Source organism: Eucyclogobius newberryi, unplaced genomic scaffold (assembly GCF_026437365.1).
Source record: "Eucyclogobius newberryi isolate DKJ021-1_F unplaced genomic scaffold, fEucNew1.0.hap1 SCAF_9, whole genome shotgun sequence".
In the NCBI taxonomy this organism is placed as follows: Eukaryota; Metazoa; Chordata; class Actinopteri; order Gobiiformes; family Gobiidae; genus Eucyclogobius; species Eucyclogobius newberryi.
Window position 1 is genome coordinate 34647501 of NW_027316532.1, and position 25953 is coordinate 34673453.

A 25953-nucleotide genomic window follows, 5' to 3' on the forward strand; every position below is an offset into this window, starting at 1 on the left:
AACGTTTATTGCGCTGAGCTTCTGTTAAGGAGGCATAGCAATGATAAGCAAATTAAAACTCATATTAAAGCCACCGCGCCTTATAAATAGCGCTTTATCCTCAGCGGTCACGTTAGTTCTGCGCGGGCGCGTTCTTCACCCCCCGCGAGAGCGCGAACGTGAGAGAGAACACTGTTGCGAGCCGATGCCACCTTAAATGGCACGCTGACATAACTAGAACACTACTCTCCACCCATATCCGAGAAGAGTGTGTTAAGAGGTGCATCACCGACACACTTTTATCACAAAGCAACCCGCAGCCGGACTGACAGCACCGCGCTCCTCACCCTCATTGGCCAGCGCGCTCGGGACCCTCGCGCGTCCCCCTCGTGCGTAACGGCGCGTCCCGCTCCGAGACGCGCGCAAGATCTCCCAAGGAATTAACGTGTTTGGGATTTACCTGGGGGACCTTTTGTGACTTTACCTTACATGCCAAAGCTGGGGGAACACAGTGCAATCCAACAGCGAAGCGTTACAGTTTTCGCCACAATAATTGGTAAGTCCACTCTTGTTACACTCATTATTTACGTCATTTAAGTGTTGGAACTGCAACTCATTGTCTGCGTGAACGAGAAGCGGCCGAGCAGACTTGACACGCGGCGTATTGTGAGGAGATTGATTGAGGAGAATGAGTCGATGGCGGGTCGATAAAGGCATGTTGTCAAGTGATTAGATGTGCCACCTCCCGTGTAATTTCGGTGGACGTGATTAAGTTAATAAGGCTGGTATCGACTCACGCAATATGTCATCGCCGGTGTAAACTCTTAATGAGCCGCTGACACCGCAGCAGTGATGAGCAGGGACGCGCAAAGTCAGTAGTTTGCGTTGTGTATGAAATAAAGACTTTTTTGTGTCTTTTTTAGATACTTATTACATTGCAATTGCAGAACTTTCTTGTAAACTCCAACGCGTTAATTGTGTGTAGTTCTTTTTTCTGGTCGCTAGATGGCGTCTTAGCACGGTCTTTGTGACGGTTCCTCCTGCGTTAGGACAATGTGATGACTACTGGATCTTGGACTTGGTGTTTGTTCAATAATTGTCTCCCGTTTTCTCATTCGCCTGCTCATTATGGTACTGTCATCGGGAGTAGCCTGGACAAGGATCAATCAGATAAGAGCCTCCCTTTCCGAGTCATTCCCGACATAGATTGCAAAATGCACATCCTTCTTCCGAAAGAGAAGCCCGTTCAACGTGAGTGCGCTTTGCATATCGCACGTCCGTTTGTGTCAGCGTTGAGCAATACCACCGGGGTTATGTGAGTGTTATTGTATATGTAATGTGTGAAGTGGGCTGTAGGACATCGAGGTATTTCAAAGACTTGACGGAAACAAAATGCACACGTGATCAAAATTAAATAATACAAGTGTTTACTACATAATACCACTTCTTGAGAGGTGAATACATCCGTGATCACTGAGAGTTAAAGCGCGTGATGTGGTATGAGCACATATTTTGTTATATGCTGTAATTTATTATGAATGGCCTCAACTCACGAGCTCCACGCGGGTGTGAGTGCCGTGCTCCCATTGGCCGATGAGCGCTGCGTCCTGAAAGATCACTCTCGTGATTGGTCGGCGGCTTCAGGATTGTGGGCGTATCTGATCGACGGTGGAAGTGGGATACTTGTGACAATGTTCATTGTCGATGTCTCATTGGAGCTGCCGTAGGTGCGCAGCGGAGAGCCGCTCACAGCCAGGGGAGGCTTCAGTTCACGGACCGTGCTTTTCCACCACTTAGGCTCTCTCCAACCTCCAACAGGACCTTATATTCTTTTCTTTGTAGGCATCAGACATTTCTCCTCTGCGTTTCCATATGGTAATACTCTCTATGTAGCATTAGGGCGCTTACACCTTGGAAAAAGCAGCAAAGACAAAAGAGCTGACAAAGACTAAACACAACCTTGTGTAGGTGAGGTTCTTCTGGGAACTATTCGCATGTTACCGAGCAAAAAGAGGACGAGTTGGCTTTTATTGCGACTCTCGGGGCGCGAGAGCAGAGGCGAGCCTCTTTGAATGCTGCTTCTCAGTTGAGGACAGAACAAGGACCTTTGCCGAAACAGCGGATCTTGCTCTTCATTTCACTCTTGTTCAACTCCGGCTGTGCATCTCGCCTCCTCATCTCCCACTCCAGGTTATCGGATGGACCAGCATCCCAGCGCCCGGAGCTGCACCAGTCGCGGAGCTTCGTCCTGCGAGGCTGTCCCGACTGAGCCATCCATGAATCTTTACATCCACTCCACCACCGGTACACGCTTCGAGCTCTCCCTGCCCCAGGAGGAGACCGTGGAAGGACTGAAGAGGAGGTTGTCTCAACGTCTCAAAGTACCTAAGGAAAGACTCGCTCTGCTGCACAAAGAAACGTGAGTAGAACTCTGATTGTCTTTTTAGATTTGAAGTATCTCTGGATGGGGCAGTGAAGCAGTCACGTTGCTTTTGTCTTTAAATGCCGTGCGATCCACGCACTGAATCACTGAATACATTAAGCACACGAAACCCCACTCTATATGTTTTAATTTCAACCTTGCCTGCTTTGCACGTCAATATATTCAAACAAGGACGCACACTATTGGAAAAGTGCATAGGGGACAGTGGAATAGTATTGACAGGGCTATCTGCAGACTTGCATTGATTAACCCCGTCATTACGAATACTGAAGGCTGATTGAATTGCTAATATTGCTTGAATCAAACAAGTTAAACATTGATGAGCAAAGTCACAAGGACCTGGTCATTTATTTACTTATTTGCCAGATAACATGGGGGGTTTACATTTCACTTGGTTGTGTCTAGTTACGGACAAAACTGAACTATATCTCTTTGTGTCTCCCACATGCATTATTAGCTTTACCCTTTCATGCGTGTAGACTATTATTATTTAAACTGAGTGAAACAGCATTAGGGGTGTTGTTCTCATGACTTGGGCCCAGGTTAATTTGACTTAACAAAAGTGCAGGTGGCATTATGCAAAGATTAAGTAAAGGCTTAGTGCATGCAAACAGTCAGCATTGTTTTTTCGGACCACCCTCCCCTCCCACTCATTGTAATCAGCAAATAAATCACATCATCCTCTCCAACCTGAAAGCCCCATTTTAATCCTCTGCCGTGCTCCTCAGACAGTAGTCTCACAGAAACCCAGTCTAGAGCTCTTTGTTCAGATGCATGAGGTGAAATTTAGGTCATGCTCATGCAACACGCTGTCCTCTATATTAGACTATTGGACTGGAAGAAGCCACTACACCTGAATGACTCATAGGACAATAGGATTCTCTTCTACCAAACGCACATACTAGCAGCAGTCACCATGTTATCCTTGTCCAGAGAATACTGTCACCTTTGCGTCTTCCATTTGTCTACTTCAGTGAAAAAGTCCATTAGGAGGTAATACATTCTCGTTGTTGTGCCAATACTGGCAGCTGTGCAGTCACTCCACAACATACTGCATATATTTGTCTCTATAGTGCATGTCTCCACTCCTGTCCTGTAGTTTATACAACTGTAGTAAAAATCACTATAACGGTGTAACTGTGTCACAGTGTTATTTGTATTCAGTGCACTGCCTCAATCTTGCTTTCTAAATACAATACACCAACAGAAAATAATAGAAACAGAAATGGTTACCGCTGCTTAGGCAAGTGGCAGTGGTGCCAAATCTCCTCTACACGCGCTTGTCAGGCTCCACTATACTCCAAATTGAAATATGACAGCCCAATCAATACCTCCCTTTCATGGACCTTTTCACCCACAGCTCTTTCTCCAAACTAGTTTTCAAGTCTCCTTTTGAGCTCTGGACGTTTGTGTTTCTCAAGTCAGGAGATATTGTCAGCGTGCACTAATTATCTTCTTCTCGCTTTCCCAAGGCGACTTAGTTCAGGTAAACTCCAGGACCTGGGCATATTAGATGGGAGCAAGTTAACACTTGTACCAACAGTTGAAGCAGGATTAATGGTAAGTTTACCTATATTACAGACATATATGTCAATTACTTTTGCATGATACGGAAACACTAAGTTACAAACATAAATGCAAAGATTGAAAAAACACTGCTCTTTTTTCAGTCTCAAGCATCAAGACCCGAACAGTCCGTAATGCAGGCCTTGGAGAGCCTCACTGAAACTCAGGTACGAACTGTTTCCACTTTACACAATGCAAAAAATCACTCTAGTTTTTCTGCCTTTTGTGCTTATGTTTGCATGGGGGCTTTGGGTGTGGGGATCGGGGCTGTAGCCATGGTAAAATGCAGCTAGATAAAACACAGATGAGATTGTGCACAAGCCTCTTTACTTGTCTAATCTCGGCCTCTTAAACAAACCGAGCTAAACCGAGCAGTGCGAGCTGCTGTGGATATAATAAGCAGTGACACCCTCTTGTATCCTAGTAACATGTATGTGCGCACAGCTGTGGGAAGCCTGCACAAGAAAGCCGTATTTGAGAGGATGAGTGGATAGCTCTCACGCCTTGCTACCCACTTTCCTCTTTCTGCCTTTATCTGCAATCGTTCCCCACCTTTTTATGTTCTCACACACACGCACGCACACACACACATACGGGCACGCACACACGCACGCACGCACACACACTGCACACAGGCAAGTTTCCAGGAAGTCCAAGTCATAAACATAGTGCTTAGATCATGAGTTGTCAAGCCTCTCACTAACTATTAGCATGAGGGTTCCTGGAAGCTTAGCACGCAGTAAAGTAAAGAGAGAAAAAAGGCCACCACACTTTAGATTTTGCGGTGAAACGTTCTTTATGTTGAGCGCTTTGACTCATAGTGACGTGACTCACCGTTTTGATCAATAGTGAGAATGTAAGCAGTGAAAGGGTGCTCTGCTCGCTCGCTGCCGTCGGGGTGCAGGGCGAGTGAGCGGGGAGGCGGTGAGGCCGGGTGCACACAGACAACAGAGTGACGTAAGAAGGCACGCGGCAGCTGATAGACTGAGTCAGACACACTTCCTCTGTAACATTGGGCAACGCCGCGGAGACGTACGTAACTGCGCCGCTGACTGGCTGCTGACGCGACGAGATGGTGAAATTCGATATTCGTTTCACATGCATTTGAACCGTGTCGAGTACGTTCGTCATAAGAGTATTGTGACAGTAATATGGGCATATATGCATATATATATATATATATATATATATATATATATATATATATATATATATATATATATATATATATATATATATATAATATGGGCAACTAGAGTCGATTGTGACATTTGCGTGCAATTCAACGGACATGCAATCAGGTCACGATATAATGGCAAGAATGAAAGTAATAATTGTAGTTTTTGATTAAATCTGTAATTCATTTAAATGTAAAGTCCCTTTTTCTGATTGTTTTCGTCACATTAACATACAGAAAGTTAGATTTTGTTTGAAGAATTGTAACGTGATAGAGAATGTATAGATTTCCCCATTGTTCAGTCTCGACCTCAGTAACCGTGGACAATCTTTAAGGTGTGTTTTGATATCGTGACATCCTTAGTCTTGATTAGAGATTGGTTGGCATCGTGTTTTATTGTCTGGTGATATGTTTTGGCTCAACATTTAGCTAGTAGAGCTGACAGCAGATGAGTCTGTGTAGGTGTGGGCAAGTGAACGTGTCCTTGGTATAAAACTGAATTTCTAGCGTGCTGTTTGTTTGTGGGCTGGATGTGAGCCCTGCCCATCTCCATGTGGCATGCATTTGCTGAATCTAGTCAATGATCATTTCCAAAACATATTTCCCGTCTCTGCTTTCGTCCCACATTTTTTGCTTCAACTACTACTCTTTGTTATGAGTCAGGCGCTTCTCGGTGGAGCTTATCGCGCACGCATTTCAACGAATTTGTTAATCTTCGCGACTCTGCAAGCATGAATAACAGGCTAAAAGGTTAAAATAAAAGGTATCAAGCTGCTTAAGACTGTTTCTATCCCCACCAATTGATTCCTGCTTTATAATTCATGAGGCAGCCGAATGGAATGATATAGATTGTTGGAGAAGATTACAGATTGGCGTAAGATTAGAAAAACACAAAAGCTTTTCCTCATTTCCTCTCCCCCTTTACTCTGGGGCTATCAAAAACCAATCAATGCACTTAGCTCTTAAAAGTGTCTGACATGATAGCTGATATACATCCTAAAAATAGTCACACTTGCCCTCGATCTAGGCATTGACTCTCCAGTATTTTGGTCATCTAATTTCTCGGTGGGATCGTAGCTAGAAAGCACATTTGGTTTCGTGGAATAGTGGGCTAAAGTATATCATCTTTCCCTATTTTGGACTCCAAGGGGGAGTGAATAGATCGCAGCCAACCAGGAAGAACATGACAGTTCCTACAGGGCTGGATAGGGATGGATAGAACATGTTTTATGGAAATTGAACCTCAGCAATTATCAGAAAAGGAGAATGTGTTTCAGTTAACAGCCCTCCCAAGGCTCCACAATTTAAATGAGCTGTGGTTTGCAAGTCCAGCGAACCAGGCAAAAGCTATAACTACTTTGGGTCTGTCCATGATGGCAAGGACAATCCCAGTCTGCCTTAATTCCTCCTCTGGCATCTCGCTACACTTTTCACATGACATCTAAGCTGTATTAAGCCACTGCCTTCTGACAGCTCATCAAAATACAGTTGCCCTTGCTTCCTCTTTCTCCTCATTCTGTCTGCGAAAGGAGGAGACACACACACACACACACACACACACACACACACACACACACAGACACACACAGACACACACACACACACACAGACACAGACACATTAGGACTGAAGGGATATATTTAAGAGGATTTCTGATGCTACCGGAGAATGAAAGCGTGTCTGATTCCACAGTAGAATGAATGTACAGTGTAGAGCTAGTGGTTTAGTGAGTTGTAGAAATATATATTATAACAAGGTTTTTATTGACCAGTTAACGTGTATATGTTAGTTTCAGTCCGAGTCTGAGTACTGTACCTTTTCCTTTGTGAGTAGCCTTGAATTGGCCTATTGCCTATTGTCTATTGCTCTCCTATGTTTAATTGTCATTTTAAGGGCTGTAGTTGACTGTAATCTGACTACAACTGCACAGGAGTTCATGCAAAAAACCATTCAATTTGAAAAGTACAAGGAAACGGTGTGTTTGTAAAAAGGCTGATTAAACTCACGATTCCCTCATAAATCTTCATCTTCTCCTTTCTGCGCTTGTCTAATATAATAAACTAATAACATTTTAAGCCGACGAATACAAATATTTGTTTGACTGAGACACCATCGATCTACAGCTTGTCATTTTGTCTGGTGTCGCAAAGTGATATCACATTCCATTTACTGATCAGAGAAGGATTTAATGCAGTAGTAAATTCGCTCATTGACACTAATTGATGTTAGTAATTAAAAGCCACACGTGCGCCCTGTACATCCTAACTCCTTGTGCCCTTCCCCCCTTGAAACCACCTCTTTGTTGGAAGAGAACTAACCTGCAACTTCTTTCACAATGATTCAGGGTCACTCACGTTTAGTTTTGGCCTAACCCCCTCCTGCACTCTCCCTTTCAGTCTGCATATAGTCTCCAGATATAGTCAATTGACTGATGCTGCCCCGGTGCATACAGCTTTCAAAATCAATGCCTGGCCCAGCTGGAGGGATGCTCAGCAGGCACCACAACATTGACAAAATCTGCCTTGAACTCTAACACAGATTGGTAGTATGTGGCTGTGTGCTGCCATTCCCAAACGTCCCAAAGGAATTGGCCTGTTACGTATCTGCTCTACTTTTCCTACCTCTGCCTTCTTTCACCTTTATTCTCCACGTCATTGTCATTGTGCCGCTGTCCAGATAGTGTGTGGCTGTAAGGGCTACACAATGTCTGGCAAACCTATAGAGAGTCACATCTGGCTCGTGCACGCTTCACTGTCTCCCATGCTTGCCTGTAAGGTCATAAAGGTGCAGGGGAAAAGAATGAAGGACAGTTGCACTAAAATGAGACAATATTGGACTTTGGAGGATGACCCCAGCTCAATGCAAACCGTCAATAGGCTTCTTCTACTGCCCTGCCTTGTATCAACCTTATCTACATGTTAGTTAATCAGACGGATTGACATCAGTGGAAATCATTGGAGAGTAATTGTATTGAGGATTTGGGAGTGCACCGAATTGAAAAAATGACTCAAGCCAGTCTATTGGTCAATATGAATGGATCCTCCCTCTCTGTTTTTATAGATACCTTCCCCCTCTCTCCCCCTCTCCCTCTCCCTCTCCCTCTCTCATTGAAATGGAAGTCTTTTTTGTATGCATGCAGCTTAGGAGAGGCTGCTTTTGCTCTTTTGAATGCTAATTTGTTTTTTGTTACCTAAATGAAAGCTACATAAATTAATTTATTGCGTGAATGTGTAAATCAAATTGTGTATGGAATCAAAGACAATGCTGATCTGAAAAGGTCTATTCATTTCACAACTAAATCCTCCCCTTGAAAACAGCATTAATAAGCAAAGCGCACAGCTTTTTGCACCTGTGTGTAATCCTCTTTGTGCTGGCCTAAATGCGCAGAAGCAGTGTACTATTGGGTGAAGGGCATCAAGGTGTGCAATGAGCCACTGAGGACTATCAGAGCATTACGTTGTGCTGCTGTGCCGATGCATGCACCAGCATCCATATTTAAAATCCTTGTGTCACTCACTCATTCGGCTGCAAGGGGAGTCTGTACTTGTCTATATTTGAGTCGTGACTATCATTTTTGTTTTGTTTTTTGTTTCCATTCCCCTGATGACACTGGGGCTTTTGTGATTCAAGTAGCAGGCATCGTGACAAGAGGGGCTACTGCGTGGGAGGGATTGAGGCCAGGACTATATCCAGTCTGATGGCCACCATCATGTCTAACAACGGCATATTCAGTTGCTCTTGGGGCTCAAATTCCTAACTTAGACGTGGCGCTCAATGATACAAAAATACAGGCGATGATGTTTTACTGCCAGCCTAAAACACAGGGGCTATTATTAACTGATGCTTCCAAGACGATGATTAAACCAGCAGGTAGAAAAGGCCAAGATTGGATTGTAAAACATGTTAGGAGACATGTGGATGGGGATGGTGCGCGCATGTATATCTGTGCTTTTGGATTTAGATTGAACAGTTGTTTCCACACAGTGAGGGGTGGCTTCAGCAGTAACCCGATCATCCTGAACTTTGCCATTCCGATCTCTCTTTTCACTCGCATCCGGTAATAGCCAGCTGGTCCTCAACCAGCACCCTCAGCCTTTCTGTTTCCAACATCTCTACTGGGGCCTTCCAAGCGCCCCCCAGGCTGCATTTTAGGATTTGGGGGCCATGATGCAAGAAGTCTATTGATTTTCCTTTCCTTTTCTCTTTTGAGAGTGTGTTATTGCATCTTTTGCCGGTGTGTGCGGCTATCAATAGTGTCCCAGCGTGATCAAAACATCTGGGTCGATGTGCGGGTTAATTTTCTGGTTTTTGAAGCCTACCGTACATGCATAGAATGTGGACAGGTGTGTTGGAGGCTGAGTATGCCTTCTTCCTCGTCTCAAGGCTTCCCCTCTTCCTAACCATCTGTCCCGCCCTCAAATCCTCCATCCTCTTCTCTCCTCTCCGGCACAAAGCTGCTCAGTTGTTCATGAATGTCAGCTCAGTGCTCTCTCTCTCCCACTCAGCCCACCAGTCTCTTCCTTCTCCTGCTTATCTCCCAGCCGTAGTTCGCTTAGTGTGCATAGTAAGAACGACTGCAAATGAGTTCCTTGAACCACAGGGACCCCAATAAATAAAACTGTCAGCCAGAGATGTCGAAAGGGAAAAAAAGAGGGAAGGAGCCAGAGGCGCACTCTCACTGAATATTTCATCACCAGCAGCAGCAGCTCCCTGACACCCTACCCCCATCCCCATGCACCATCCTCGGCTCCTCATGCCATCCAACCCCCTTCGCCTCCGTGTTTTACCACCCCTCCTCCCCAGACTGGCCCTTATCATATTCTCCCCTATCTCCGCATAGCAACCAAAGGCTTCTGCCAAACAACACGGCCTGGTCTTCACGACTATGCAATAACAAAGTTTATTCAAAAATCCCCTTAAACGTAGTGGCGTAGTAGCAAAAGACTTCATCTTAATCTCTGTTGTAAAACTTCACAATTGGCTGATGTGACTGACACAGTACAGCGATACATGTCAATCAAACACAAAGAGATCCTTTAAAACAATAATTGGCTCACTGCTGGGTTTTTAAACTTGCTACCATCCCTTGGCAAACTTAAATTGTTGCTACAATACACATCAAAATTTTCTAACCACTTGACTGCTCCTTTGTGCATAGTGGGTGAGGTGAAGGCAATTAAGGGAGCAGCACTTTATCAAGCCTGAGTAGACTTGCAGTCAGAGGTAATGATGCTCACATGTTTTTGGGCATATACTCACAGACCTACTGGTATGCTTTTTGCATAAGGAGAACAATGCCGGGCTGGTTGAGTTTGCCTGTCTTAACACAACAAAGAGTGGGCCTCTTACAATTCTGTCCCTTTTAAGAACCACTAGAGACAGGATGAAGTTGCTTTATAAACATTTGCGGAGGTAGAAGTGGAGCGTAAAGAGAACGGGAGACTGGCTTAGAAGCACTCTTTTGTTTGGCTGCAATATTCTTAATGCTCTATCTATCTGCTGTGTCCTGACGTCAATGCTTGCTGAGCCGCATTGGTGTCTGTCTTCTTGGCTGTTTTCCGTAGAGAAAGAGAGAGAGGCATGTTTGGACTGGAGCTGAGCTGCTAGTCGAGACCTCTGGGAATGGTTCGCAAGCCAGCTCTCCGACACTAGAGCAACCCCCTCCTCCCCTCGCCCCCGTCTCCACGCGCACACACAAATACACTTCCCTCGCCTCCTTCATAGTCTCTGTCCGTCTGGAAGAGGCTTGTTGTTACACGATCACTTGCCAATCTAGCCCCTGGCAGGCAGCGAGGCAAGCAGGGCTCTCCGCATCCTCCCTTCCCCCAGGAAACAAGGCCCTATTTCAGGTGTTCCACTCCACAGCTCCCGGCGCCGAGCTAGACAAGCTGTTCAGGGCTCCTTGTTGAGGAAAATAGCATGTCAGTCGTAAATGATGCTGCTTGAAAGAAGATGCATTCTGCACCTGAATATTTGCCTATGACCAACGAATACCAATGAAGACTAAAATCATACGAGATTGATTGTTGAATACTGAATGACTCAGGACATTTGCATACGTTTGGACTAAACCAGGGCTGAATAAAGCACTTTAACTCTGACAATACTAAAAAGTATGTAGAAAATAGACTACCGTATAAGCTATTTAGTGTATTGTAATAGGGATGATTGCTATGCTTGCCAACATTGCAACAAAAATCATTGTGGAACTTCTTTGTTTTTGTTCTGCGGTTACGGGGAAAGCTCACCACAAAGCTATCAGAGTGACCATCCAGATTAGAGCGGCTGGAACGTCCCCTGTCATTTGTTCTGTCTTTGTTTACGTGGGTTTCTGCCCTTTTAGTTTCTGCCCAAAGATGAGGTTGTGGTGGGTGGCATGTGTGCGCTCCTCCACCCTTCAGTGAGTCAAAGTAGCACAGAGGAGATTTTTAGCCCGCACGTGTTGGGAGACTAAGCCGAGCATGTGTGAGCAACTTCCAAATTGACTTTGTGACTCAACCACGCCTGAGACTTTGAGACCAAGAGTGACAGAAAATCAACTGGAGGAGGCGAGGATAGAGAGAGAGAGGGAGGGAGAGAAGCCGAGAGGAGAGGCTTCCTTCTCTCCCCGGCTAATTTGGAGCTGCCATGTGGTGTCGGGAGCGCAGTAGGAGGACATGAATTTCATCTGGTGGTTTTGAATAATCCGCAGTAGTCATTATAAGGGTAATCAAGCCTCCTCTGTGTTTCTCCTGCTGTCAGTCACCGCCAGGCCTCTTTGCATCGCACCCTCTCCCATGTACTACATATGTAAATGGATTATGCATTTCTTTCAAATTGGAAATACATATTTATGTGAAGGTTAGATGCATTATGTAAACACACTACTTCCTAAAATTGTTTTCGAAATGCTGAGTTGTGAATGGGAAGTTAGATTTTTCTCGAAGAAGTTTCACAGTAACTGTTACATGGTTTAATATTCAGGTTTTGTACGATATTAATACATATCTTGATCTTTTGGCGTATCCTGATGATGATATTATGTCAATCCAACATAAATGTGGTAAAACAGGTCTTTGGTTAGGTGTTACTCGAGCTTTAATTATCAGGAAAATGTAAACTGTCTGTAAAATGTACCACAAAAGTTCAGAAATATCACCATATACCCTCATTTGCAAGTTTACAACATCACTTTTTAATTTCTATTTTTAATCAGCTCTATTTGTAGTGTGTATTTCTTACTATAAATGATATTTTCAATATTAAAATGTTGCATAGCTTCAAAACAGCATTCACAATATTATACATGTTTTGATATATTGCCCAAACCTAGAATAATTATATTAAATTAAGTTTATGCCAGATTCCCTTTCTGATGCTTTTGTCTACATTTGCACACTCAACAGCTGCAGGACCCCCAGACACCTCTCCTCCCCCTCTCCCCTCCTCCCTTCTCTAGCTCCATCTCCCCCCACCACAGAGAGAATACCAGCCTGCTCCCGCTCCCCAAACGGACTCCACACTCCAGTAACAGCTCACTGTTGACCTTTTGCACATGGGGTTTCCAGGAGCCTTCTCATGTAGCACCCTGTCCTTACTTCACACCCAAACCTTGGGGCATGCTGGTTTAATTGTCGCCCTGTGATGGGGTAATCATGCCGGGTGTGTACTGTATGAACAAGACATAGCATCAGCTACGTTTGCAATATACAAAGCTAACTAAAGTTGATCTAGCTCTAGTGTTGTCAAAAATAACTACAGAACCACTTAATTATTAACAGCATTTGTAATGGAGTTTTGTCTTATTAGAGATTTTGTGTTGAAAGAACAAAATATGAAATAAATAATGCATGAAAGTTCTCATATAATTTACTCTGGTAAATGTATCTCATTACAAAACTTTGAAAACATCCAATCATCACCCCATCCCCCAGGTCTTTTCACCTGCTCCCCTCTCTCCTCTCGCGATCCTCTTTTCCAAACCATGTCAATACCGATGTGTAAAGGTCACCCTGGCAACAGAGAGGCAGCGGTCGATAGAGAAATAAATAAGCAGAAAGAAAAGGGAGAGAGGAGTGATGGAGGGCAGAGCCTGGTGATCGCGGGGTTAACTACAGGCCAAGATCTCCAAAGCACACTCCAAAAGCAACAGCGTCTGGGGAGAACCAGGCTTTCACTTTCCCTGCCCTGTCTTTGTATGTATGTCTCTATTACTTGGTATTATTCCCTCTCAGTGACTGGTCCTTTTAGTGCGCTCTTGTTGAGTGTACAGCCAGGTGCCCTTTGTGCCTCCACTTGCCTCTAGGGATAAACACATGTAAAGGTTATTGAAACCTATTAGGACAGTAACGTCAACATGATATTAGTAACTCTTGTTTGCTTCTCTCTGCTTGCATTCAATAAGATACTCAAAGGTGAAGACCCAAAGTTTTTTGCTAAAGGATACAGTGGGAGGAAAACGTTAAAGAGCAGGGAACGGGAATGCAGTGGGAGAAGACAAGAGTTTGGTTGTTTAGTGTGAATCCTCAGATCAAGTCGTGACTCCTCTTTAGGCTGTGTGAGTGTGTGACTGTGTGCTCGTCCGGGCCACACATGGGTCAGTGGAGGTCACTGCTCCAGAGCTCCAAAAATGGGCAGCCCTTCCAGATCCGCTATGGACCCATGGACAATCAGGCATTCTGTGAGCAAGAGGCAGGCGGGGTGTATTTCCTGGATGTGGGACTGATTTTTCAGGCTTCAGGCCAGACAGAAGGGTGGCCTTTGTTCCTGCAGTGAATGACACTGCTGACTAAGAACAGGCCGAGGGCAGTGGGAAGAGGAGTGGGCTCTATTTGTGTTCTTCACTGGCTTTTTTCACGCTCTGCAGATGTAAAAGCCCTAGTGTTGGAGAATAGTGAAAGACTCCATAATGCACTAATGGGCTGCGTCTAGAAGAGCGGGTCTGTCTGTGCAACTGCCAAATTAGAAAGCAGACCAGTCAAATGTAGTCATTATATTAATACTCAGCCTGCACCATGGATAAAAATGGAATAATAAAACACAGAACTAAATTCTGCTGTCTTGTTTCCTCAGGTCAGTGACTTCCTGTCAGGCCGCTCGCCTCTCACACTGGCACTGCGCGTCGGAGACCATATGATGTTTGTGCAGCTGCAGCTGGCAGCACAGCAGTCTGGAGGACCTCAGCTCCAACACAGACACGTCATCACACGGGGCAGTGGGGACAACAGTGTGGCACAGCCCACAGGACAGCCTCGTGTGCCTCACCCGCACCCGCACCCCCATCCACACAATCCACACAGTCCCAGCTCACACGTTTCTCCACCTCACCCATCCTCCAATCCCTCCTCAGTGCCCCTGTCCTTCCCCATGCCCCCCACACACCACCAGCCACTGCCTCCCATGTACCACCAGTCAGCCTCATCCGCTCAGTGTAGTCCCCCGACTCCACCTCCTCTGCCCCACTCCCCTCGGCCATCCCAAACGCCTGCAAGTCTGTTTCGATCTCCAGCTCATCACCATCATCACCATCACTACTACCACCAGCCTTCGTCAAGCCAGTCCAGCCACAGCATGAGCCAGCCCAGCCCTGTAGCCCCAGTCCTGTGCCCAGAGGTAAGCTGCTCTGGTGTAATGTGTTTAGTACAGTCTTAACAGAATGAAAACAAAGGGTTTACCCAGAAACAGCCATCTCATGTTCTGATGAGTGAAAAGGCAGAGGAGTAAGATTGCATTGAATGCCAGACAATCATTTACCTAACACCTAACAACCTTTAACATGACAAGGGACTCAAGAAAGCTGCACAGGGATTGTGATGGTATATTAATGTGTAAAAAGTAGTTATCATCAAACAAGAACAGGTCATGTAAGTATACACATTATGAACTTTACTGTTAGGTTTCAGTTTAACTTTCACCTCGCAGTATTCTGATTCTGAGTTAAGTTAACCTGAGACACCTGTCTCCTAATTTGATCATATTGCATATTTGGTTACCTACAGTATAGACCAGGCCCTTGATGGACCTAGGAAAGGTTATGTTTCCTGCTTAGGTTGCTTACTGGACATATATAGGTACTTATGTTAGGTCACCAAGGGGTAATTTATACATGCTAAATGTTGAAGTGTAAATACCAAAAGGGTCAGGGGCATCTTCAATAAGAAACTGTGTCTTAATATGCTGTCCATATGTCTTCTGCAGGCAAACTGCAGCTCCACCACCAGCCCAAACAGTGGCAGCAGCTCCCCCTCCTCCCCCTCCTCCCCCTCCTCTTCTCGCTCCCGCAAACCTGGAGCCATCATTGAGAGCTTTGTGAACCATGCTCCCGGAGTCTTCTCAGGGACCTTTTCAGGTGAACACACTTTTGCATTTTAACCCTCGGCACATAAAACAAAAGTACAAAAACAATACACAGTAAAATAAATGCATGTATAATTCAAACATTGTCTTTTCCTTTTTTTTAGGCACTTTGCACCCAAATTGCCAGGACAGCACAGGGCGTCCCAGACGAGATATTAGTACCATCCTCCAAATTCTTAATGATCTATTGAGTGCGACTCGTCACTACCAGGGCATGCCCCCCTCTCTGACGCAGCTGCGCTACCAGACCCAATGTGGGTCACCCACGTCCCCATCTCCACCCCCGTCACCCCCGGTTACTGGCATGGCAGAGCTTGCTGCCAAAGCTACCTCAGTGCCCTCCTGCAGCCGCAGCAGCCCCCGTCCGGCCCTTCATCCTCTGGTGCAGTGCCAGAGTGAGATCCACATGTGCAAGCCTCCCGGTGAGTGACTCCTCTGTCTGATCCTGCTCATACAAGCATGTCATGAACACAACCCAAACATACACATGAAGTCATTGTGGATCCATCCCAGCTCTCGTAGGCCGATGTTACTCCATTTGTAGTGAATATGTGACGGCTGAGCCCATATTTTACACAATACTACCATTTAATTTTAATCTTACTGCTAGATGTAATTGCTAGTTAATTGTCTGTTTATCTTCTTGATTTAGTCTGACTCACTGCTGTTGCTATTAAAATGTTTAATGAGCAGTTACTTTGAGGCAAAGCAGTTGAATGAGAGAACAGCAGTTATATCTCCCTTGAGAACAAAGGTTGAGCGTTTGGAGCAGAGAGGGGGATCCCCTTAGTAATGCTATACTCTGCAGACCTGTTCAGTCAGGCTCTACCTGTCCTTCTGTGCAGTATGCTTTGTTTGTGTGCACCAAGGAGATAGTTTTACCCCTTCGAGCCTGGGCTGGGCTATGTTTAGATAAGATTAGGCTTCTGAATCTTGCTCCTAAAGAAAGACTACAGCTGGGGCATGTATGGGCCCAGGCTATAAGGCTGGACAAACCCTGACATACCCAGGCCCAAGGGTTGGAGCAGGACAGGTTTGTGCAGTTAGGATTATACACTGGAGGGGCTGTTTTAAAAGCTTTTTCCTTAAGAAAGACACAGGATGTGGAGTGTTGGACAGATGTCCAGCATCGATAACGTTCAGTCAATGTTGTAAGGTTAGACTTGCCGCGCTGGGAGAAACAGCATTGTCCTCTGCTGCCTCCTTATCTCCTGGCGAGGAAATTGAGCTACTGTGGTGAGCTATGGGTAAATTCTGCTTAATAGTTAGACTGGAATGGCTCTCCAATGCTGTGATTAATGTTTAATGTTTTCTTTTGTTTGGAAAAGCAAGTGCATACACTTCTATTGTGACTGTGCTGCTTTGTCCTCTTTGTTTTACGGCCATATGTACCAGCAGAATGAACCAGTTAAGTTGTTGCAGTCATAAGAGTTGGCTTTGATTTATAGTCACTGTTGCGTATTTTGTGCATCACACTGAGTGGCCTTACAAGCGCGCATTGAACAGATGGAATAACACAGGGTTATTTTCCTAACTCAGGGAAGACCTCTCCTTGCCGCCCCCTCCTCTTCCTCTTGTCAACTTTCTCATTCACATTCTGCAGCCCACGCCACTGTTTCCCCCATTTGCTGTCCAAAAAAGTCCTCCTGTAAAATCCATCTCTCTTCCTCCTAATCACCCACTCTCTCTTTCCATGTCTGTGTTGTGCATCAATACATTGTCTGTGCACATTTGCCCTTTAAATAGAAGATGCATTCCAACATGCAGCCCTGAATAAAAATTTGCTTTGTGCGCGAGAGGGTAGTGAGACGCGGCGGAAGACGGGGGGTTTCGTAAATTCACATCACTAAGCTCCATTTATCATGCTAGTGTTTATTAAATCCAGCCTGTCCAGTCCACGCTGCCTATGTCCACTGATTAACCATAGCGTTTCCAACTTTTCATATAACTTCACACAGTAGACGATTGTTGAACAGGTAACTGGTAAAGCTCCAAAAGACAATGAATGGACTGCTTTTTGTGGAAATCGTTGTCCCAAACTAGATGACTTAACAGACCACTGTAGTCTTATCAGCTGATACCCAATATAGGACTTAACATGCCCACTTAACTTCTCTTCACAGAAATTTGCTCCGCTAACTGAAATAACCCGCTGTTTTCCATGCGATTGAAAATGGTGTGTGCGCAGGTTGAGACAGCGCTCTTGAAAATGTCACATAGCTCGGCTGTCTCCTGAGAGCCTTTACCCTTTCCTCTTGCAAGTTCATGTGCGAGGGGGAGATGACAAGCGTAAATAAAAAGCTCAGAAACATACACGCGGGAACACATAGTTGACCACAAATGGCTGCTTTAAAGGCCAGCGCTGTGGTTTGGTGGCTCCACTCTGTAGTTTTTTGCTGACAGAGATTATGTGACAAGGTTGGATTTCGAACAAGCCTCTGGGATGTCCCGCCAGGCTGATTGTTAGCTACATTCCAGTACTGAGAAAGATGGACCCCCGCCCCTGGTCCACCCTCCTTTCTACCCCAGGCCAGTGGGCTATTGTCTGGGGGCCTGGGGGCCTGGGGGACAGGGGCCGCACACAGGGCACCGGGCAGGGCCTTTGTGGGCTAGAGGCAGGGGGCTGAGGAGTGGATTAGAGCCTGGCTTTTTAGTCCCCCAGCAGCTGCTTTCAGGAAGAGCTGTGTTATGGGTAAAGGTAGTGGTAGAACTGTATTTGAATATTTACATAAAACACATTAAGTCCTTTTACTGGGATCTCTCACAAGATTCATAACTGACAAAATGATCTATAATGTTTACATTCTCCTGCCTCATTTTCATTATCCCATAGCTGAGCACAGGCGAGACAGTTGGGGGGTTGGGGGGTTGGAGCGTGCCCCCAACCAACCATTGAGTTATTAAAGCACATTATCCACTGTACAGCTTTGGTGCGGGTCTACAGTGACATACATGAGCTGCCGGTATCTCTGTGCCAATGCCCCAGTGACAACAACAGCAGCAACACGCAACTATCTGGCAAAGGCAGCCAAGCACATTAGGTGCCCTTTCATACTCGACAAGGAGAGGAGTGGGTGAGCAAGAGAGAGCGAGAGAAGGAGAGAGGGGGAATGCAAATTAAGTCTAAAAGTCATTGAAGAGCTCGTGTCCCTGCAGGGCTGTCACTGCCCTTTCATAGCCTGTCAAAATGTTCATACTTACTTGAATGGGATTGGCCGTTTCTCTTTGGTGCATTTCATTTGGTCATAGAGGACAAATCGTTCCGTTCTGAATTCATGCCATTTGATTCTGCACATCTCAAACCCACACATCATCTGACTTTGCTGCAATGTGAATCTCCATTTCTATCTCTTTTTATTCTTCTGTTGCCCACATCCCGTCCCTCCCTCCTTCCCTTTTCCCCAGTTCCCTGGATGCTGAGCAAACACAATGTTCCCTCTGCAAGATCACAAGACTTATCAAGGCAAACAAACAACAGCACTAAGACAATTGCAAATGAAGGCCAATCTTTACACAATCAATAGCAGAAGAAGCTCCTTTAATCTCCCCCTGCGTCCCGCACACTGCAACCCTCCTCCCTTCACCAGCTCGCCCCCCCTCCACCCCTCCTTCTGCTGTTGGTGCTCCCTATCTCTGTCCAGCCCTTGTGTTGCTGGGCTGGGCTCATAGGCGAGGAAAACTGACTGACGCATCGATTATTCATAGATCACCCCTTCTTTCTTTTTCTCGCTGTCTATTGCTTTGCTCGCTGTCCCTTATTGTGTACTACTCATAGATGGAAGAGTTTGGGGGACATCTGAACGCTTACGATTGAGTTGTGGTGCAATTGGCAGATATAAATAATCATTAACCTACTGTAGCTTTATGTGTTTATCATTTTATTTTTTATAGTTGCACTGATTACAGTATTTCTTAGTAGATTTGGGAGTACATTCTGAGTTCATTCATCCGTTTTTACAAATGATAACCTAGTTTATTTACTACTTTTCTGTACAAACAGTTTAGGTCAAATATTTGGTCAGAGTAAAGAGATACTTAAAGAGCTTTTTCTTGCACCGGGCATGTCTTTAGTCCAACAAGAATCTCTTTAGTTGACTGCAGCCCTACTGGTTACATTGACTTCTAAAGATTTCCATCAGCCATTTTTACTAGGCCACACATTTTTCTAGCACTGTAATTCAATTTTCCGTAGCGTCATGCATATTCTCTGTAGTGGTGCTAAGAAAAGCTCCCCCCCTCTGTCCCCTTTAAGTTCCGTTTCCAGTTGGCTCATTTTCGTGCCACCTCTCTCTCTCCCGCTCTCGCTCTCTGGCTGGGTCCTCCAAGGTTATTGTGCTCACGTCAAGCGCTGGTCTCCGCAGCAGGGCTCTGGGCCAGCCTCTGTGTATCCGTGTATAGTCTGTCCTTCGTAGCCAGCCCTAATAATAGTCCCACTGTCATAAACATAGTCTGGAGATCCCTGCGGCCAGCTGTGTCCGGCCTTCCGCCCAGGGCTCCGGTAGTGACGCTCATGAATGAACACACACACACACATGCACCGACACCAAGTTTGGTGCGCCTCCAAGCACATTCCCGGAGCACTTGCCAAGCCAAAGACCAAGACCCCCTACGGCAACACCAAATGATTTTATAATGCTGGTTGGCAGATTATTCATTAAACTTCACACAAGCATTTGCCCCAACAACAAAAAATTAGGGAAAAAAGCAAAAATAAACTTTAAAATAGCAGCCAATACAAAGAAAACAGGCGGAGTTGGCAGTCGCTATTCCGGCTGTACATTGTTCTATAATGTGATTGATGAAGTTAACTGATAGCCATCCTCTCTGCTCTTCCTATAAACACATTGTGCAATTGTTCATTTTGCCAGCCTTATTTCAACACCTGAGTGGTGCCTTTGGCAGGGGGATAGGCAAGAATAGTCAGGAATAGTGTGAAGGAACAAAGCCTTGGAGCGGTGTATACGGATGTCACATGGAGCTGAGGCAGCGGAACAATGGCCCTAATGTCGGAGCACCCCCCCTGTGTCGCCCTGTCGCCCCAGTACATACTTTAGTTCACTGGAGATGAAACCAGGCCTTAATAGGCCTAGGAACTAATACGGCCAGTCTGTTATTCAATTCAAACGTTATAGTTTCAAAATAAATCCTACACGTCCTATAGTAACTAATTGATGAGCAGTGTAAACGTTGTTTTTAAAAGACAAATTAATCTGCTAGTTGCTATACCACCTTGGTCTAAAGCCACATTTGTTCATTGGGAGACACACTGGTGAGTATTTATAGATGGGAAAATGGCTAGATCTGATAAGCAAATGAAGGAAGAGGCGAATTAAGCCCACACAGATTTCATTCCGATGTGGGGAGGAGGAGGAGGAGCAGCGCGAAAATCGATTTGAAAAACTGCCACCTACGGCTGATCCTTAAACCCTCCACCCTCATTTCTCTCTGTCCTTTGCTCGATCCAACCCCCCATGTGCTCCATCTTTTGCCCCATTTGCCCCTGGGGGAGGAATTCCTTAACCCACGCTGCTGCTGCCGCCGCCACTACTGCTAAGACCATTGCCGCCCCCCTTTATCTCCCTCACTCCTTCTGCCCCACCTTGCTGTCTCCGGGGAGACTTGGGGCAGCACAAGTGGGGGTTGGAGGAGAGTGAAGTGGGTGGTGGTGGAGAGGAGGGGCAGTTGGGTCAATGAGCTGAGAGTAGGAAGCCATAATAAAGAAGAAAATAGGAGAAAAAACCCTATCCCCCACCACAAGCACCCCACCTCTCTGCTTACAATTTCCATTCGCTTGCATTTTGTATTGAAAGCCAATAGCGTTGTCCTGGGCCCTGAGATGGATGGCTGCACTAGAGCTAAGGTTTAATCAATAGGTCTTTTTAATTTGCCATCGATCCACGTTAAAAGCTACTGCGGGTGCTTGGCGTGTGAGTGTGCGCGCACGTGCGTACATACAAGAGTGTTGTTGTGTGTGTTTGTGCGAACGCGTGATGTAGTTCAATGCGGATCTGAAGTGCAAGTGCGTTTTGGTGCACACAGAAGGAAGGGGACGGAGAGAAGAGATGGTCACTGTGCTGTGCTTTTGGTTTATTGACATTCGAGACCGCATTATTCAATTATTTAATTCCCAGACAGATACTAATGGAACTGGCTAATAGATTGCGGTTGTCCCCTTCCTTTCTGAAGATACGCAGAAATGGAATTAAGCTTGATTCGGCTCAAGTGTAGGGATGCATTCACATGGGACGCCCTTTGGGACTCTACTCCCCTATAGTCACATCAACAGCTGAGGAAATGCATTTAGTATGACTTCCATGTCATCTGGAATCATGTGTCCGCATGTCAGTGCTAGATGGATCGGCTGTCCAATAGGATACGTCTTACCTTGACTTATGTGTGTGTGTTGTATGGCCTTGTTACTGCAGATAAGGTCTCCCCACTGAGCCATAAGGGGTGCAATAGCAAAGAGGGGGCTGATGGTGCATTGTGGGGGAGGTGGAGATGTGATCCCAATGTTAAAGTGTGTACTTGAGTGTGGCAGTGATGCTTGTGTGTCCTAACATTATCATTAAGGCTCTGCTGCCCGTAAACATATTGACATTGTCCTTTCTTTGTTTAGTACAGAGGTTTCACCGTGAATCAATACATAAATATTTGTATACTGAATGTGCAGTAATTAATACCAATACAATGAGTACATCAGACATTGGCTTCTGCAAAGCGTCCATATACAGCGTTTAAGTTGCTCTGGGTGTTAGCGGTAGCATTCACCATTAAACCAGTAAAAAGTACACAGATTTGAGGTTGCTCTTTGTCCCTTTCACACATTAATGCCTTTATTGGTGGCGCAGATTTGGACTGCTAAAATCTCCATAGTAGCCTACTATCGAAACAAGCCTACTTAACAATAGTGGCCTCTTGATTCCCCTTTGCCAATCTTTTGTTTATAAATGGTATTAACCGATATTGGCCATTGACTAACCAAACCTCATCTCTGGTTTTCACAGGTGACCGGCTGCGTCAGACGGAGAACCGTGCCACTCGCTGTAAGGTGGAGCGCCTGCAGTTGTTGATGCAGCAGAAGAGGCTGCGCAGGAAGGCCCGGCGGGACCAGCGCGGACCCTACCACTGGATGCCCAACCGCAAGGCCGGCCGCAGCAACAGCAACAGCAGCATGTCCAGCGAGGGCTCCATGGACCTGGACTTTGAAGACTCGGTGTGGAAGCCCGATGTCAAGGCCGACCTCAAGTCTGAGTTCGTCATGGCCTAAGATAGGATATAGTATCTTCAAAAATGTGTGCAAAGGATTAAGAATCTTTGGAAGGGAGCGACGAGGAAGGCTCCGTACAGACTTGAACCCATACTGCAACAATAGCAACAGAACATTGTTTTTTAAAGCTTGGATTAGGACAAGTCACAAACTCTCCAGTGAGACTTAAACTGGACTTGAGCAAAGCAGAACTGAGGGAGATGGTGGTGGTGTTTCTAGATTATTTTGTACAACTCACTGTGGACATGAAGCACTCCACTCTGGACTACACACAGGACAGAAGCACCAGGTGCTTCACAACCACAAGAAAGGCAGAGCTACCGAACTATATGGATTATTCCTATGGGCATTCTTCTGGATCACACCTACCAAGTTCAGTTTCTACCTGTTATGGGGTGGTTGAATCAGATTTTGTTTGTTTGATTTTTCTTGCCATTTTGAAACATATTATATTTTATAAATGATAAAATATGTAGCATTATTCACAAAGCATTCAGGTTTTCATATAACAGTAAAAAATAAGTTGATTTTGCACATGATTTATAACAACTGGTGTGCAAGGAGTCAGGGCCTGAAATAGAAAAGATTATGGAAGTATTGAACCTCAGCGACATAGGGTATCAATAGGAATGAATAAACAAAAATAAATTAATATTAACTGAAAGTGCTTTAGAGGATTTTTAAACTTTAAATGTATGGAAAATCTATTTTTATTTCTCTTCCTATTCGCTGTTTTCTAAAAGCAGCAGCCCTCTGTGGCTTTAGTCAAGTCCTTGACTGCTAATTAAATGTACATCAATTCATTCGTTCAGCCCATTGATGGATTCTATTTGTCTAGCCTCAACCACAAGGAGTTTCGTAGAGCCCACCTCATGTCTTACAGACCTGAAATGACTAGATTTTGTGTATATAACTGTGACAATTGGCAAAGGTTTATGAGGGTGCGTGTGTTTGTGTAAATTGATTTAGGATGTGCCAGATTTAGTCCAAAATGTCTCCCAAATCTGCCCGTAGTATTTGAATTCACTGCAGTAAATGCATAAACAATATCGCGTTAATTTAGCCATTCAACCTGTGTGATCCAAAATAGACTAAATTTCTTTCTCCAGAAGGTTAAGTAAGTTTGAGCATCATAATTATATAGTGCCTCCACCAGTTCATTCATTGACATATCAGGTTAGGCCTTTTACAGTTTTGCTGCTACACACAGAGATGTTCAAAAAGTGGAAGAGAATAGTATGTTTTTTTTGCATGCAAATGTGTGAAACAAGATTTTATTTTCTATTGATGGGATGGAAAAAAAACAATTTGAAACTGGTGCTTTGGGGGAATGAAGGTTAACAACATGCATGACTTTGTGAAGAAAAATACAACCAATGCTGCTTTTGTTGGTTAGAGTTTTGTAACATGTCTTTCTTTTTTTTTTTACAAAGAGGAAAAAAGTGTCCTGCAATTTAAGTATTACAGACGCAAAACCAAAACAGATGAAGTTAACTGAACATTCCTGTTGTTTTGACAATGAAGACGATGGCATTTTTTGGAGGGACAAGAGACTCTTTGACGCCCCAATGTGCTGGTTTGATCCCAGGAATTTCAAGGACTTTTTAAGGATCCAGACTGACAGCCCGACTCCCCTCCGCTCGCCTGGAACCAGCAGAACGGCGGACTTAAAAGTTCGTCTCAATTTGGTATATTTCTGTCTGAATGATCCACCACCATTATTGCACTCCTAGAGATTGCAGAGAGAGATTACCTTTTTGGTGAACCTCATTGTTTTTTTAAGTGGCCTTATTATTACCTTCACTAAAAACGAGACACTTGTGGGGGAACAATGGGAATGGGGGAAATGTTTTCTGTGTATTGTTGTCGTCATCAAGGCACCATTTTGTCACTGAGGAACTGGGCATCTGTCGTTTAGTGCTTTTTAGCTGGTGGAGTCTCAAATTATGTCAAAGGCTTCTGTGCCTTAAATGTTGCCCTTGCAGTGTCAGTGTCATGCTGATTTCAAGTTGTTTTCACTGTTTTTTACACACGCAAAACTGTAGTATTTATAGATTTCGAAGGTTATTTGAGCGAAAGTAGTTCCTCAATTCTTGCCTTTTGTTCCAAATGTCTTGCCATATTTGTTGGTCTTCTTTGTTCAATACGCACATCTCCCCTAAGCAGTTGTAACCCCAATGCGAAAAGCTACAATGATGCGGAGCTTGCCGTTAAAGTTTACGCCACAGTACTTGCAGGCTGAGTGGAAATCGGCCCAGTTTGGACTACGTTGATCCTAAGAGGACGCCAAAACTACATGCACTTCCTGTTCACAGTTTAGCTCAAGCCCCTCCCAAATTTTAATTTAATTTCCGTTTGTATATGTATGAACTATACTCTGTGTGTGCCTCACTTCTGTGTAAAAGTCAAAAGATGATGAAACAAAACAAAAAATATGATAAAGCATTACAGAGAGAGGAAAAAAAACTTGGTGGTATTATTCAGATCATTTAAGTTGCCTGTTCTTTCTTGTAGCCAACTATTGAATATAACAGGATTCAGAATACAATTTTACAATGTTCTAGCTCTAGACCGGTGTAGCACATGTGTGACTGTATTAATTTATAAACCAAAATGGTAACTGTGAATTATGTATTTCTTTGTGCATTTTTTAAACATTGGGGAGACGGTTGTTATAGGGCATGGTACAGCTGATGCTAATGTCCAAAAGATATCCTTTGTTTTTGGTGGATTATAATGGAAACACACATGTTTCCAAAAAAAGGAAAAAACTAAGAAAAAAAATTACAAAAAAGTGGAAAAAAAATCTATGAATATATTTTTTTTCTTAAGCAATACATTTCAGTGTGACTTGTGATAGAACATTTTCTTTTTTTAGGTAATAAATAAATAAAAAAGACAAAATGAGTAATCAGCTGTGTGTGCGTATTCATTTCTTATTCGATAAAATTGAATGAAAGCTGCAATTCAGTCTTATGTTTCATGAACAAATCTATTTCATAAGGTAACATGATAAGAGTGGCATATTTAAAAGAAGCAAAGCTATTATTTTCATTGATAATATATTACCTTACCCTTTAGCTAATATAATAGTTAGACTGGACCATTTCATCAGAGCTGGACAAAGATTTATAAGGGACATTTCTGTGCACTTTTGTGCACAGAAAACCCAACTATCAAGTT

The 25953-nt window shown here is 44.5% G+C and overlaps 1 protein-coding gene across 1 annotated transcript; it reads left to right on the forward strand.

The window, feature by feature from the left end:
- The first annotated feature begins 426 nt into the window (after positions 1-426).
- On the forward strand, positions 427-25681 carry midn (midnolin). Its single transcript, XM_072438673.1, has 8 exons — positions 427-535; positions 2170-2398; positions 3895-3982; positions 4093-4155; positions 14217-14756; positions 15342-15492; positions 15605-15922; positions 22508-25681. The coding sequence occupies exons 1-8, from the start codon at positions 469-471 to the stop codon at positions 22768-22770; spliced, it is 1719 nt and encodes a 572-aa protein (XP_072294774.1). The 5' UTR covers positions 427-468; the 3' UTR covers positions 22771-25681.
- Positions 25682-25953: the final 272 nt, after the last annotated feature.

What these genes read in the sequence shown, in the direction of transcription:
- midn (XM_072438673.1), top strand. Translation starts at nt 469, where the DNA reads ATGCCAAAGCTGGGGGAACACAGTGCAATCCAACAGCGAAGCGTTACA. An exon ending in CAGTTGAAGCAGGATTAATG is followed by an intron (nt 3,983 to 4,092) that starts GTAAGTTTACCT and finishes CTCTTTTTTCAG; the next exon opens with TCTCAAGCATCAAGACCCGA. An exon ending in AGAGCCTCACTGAAACTCAG is followed by an intron (nt 4,156 to 14,216) that starts GTACGAACTGTT and finishes TTGTTTCCTCAG; the next exon opens with GTCAGTGACTTCCTGTCAGG.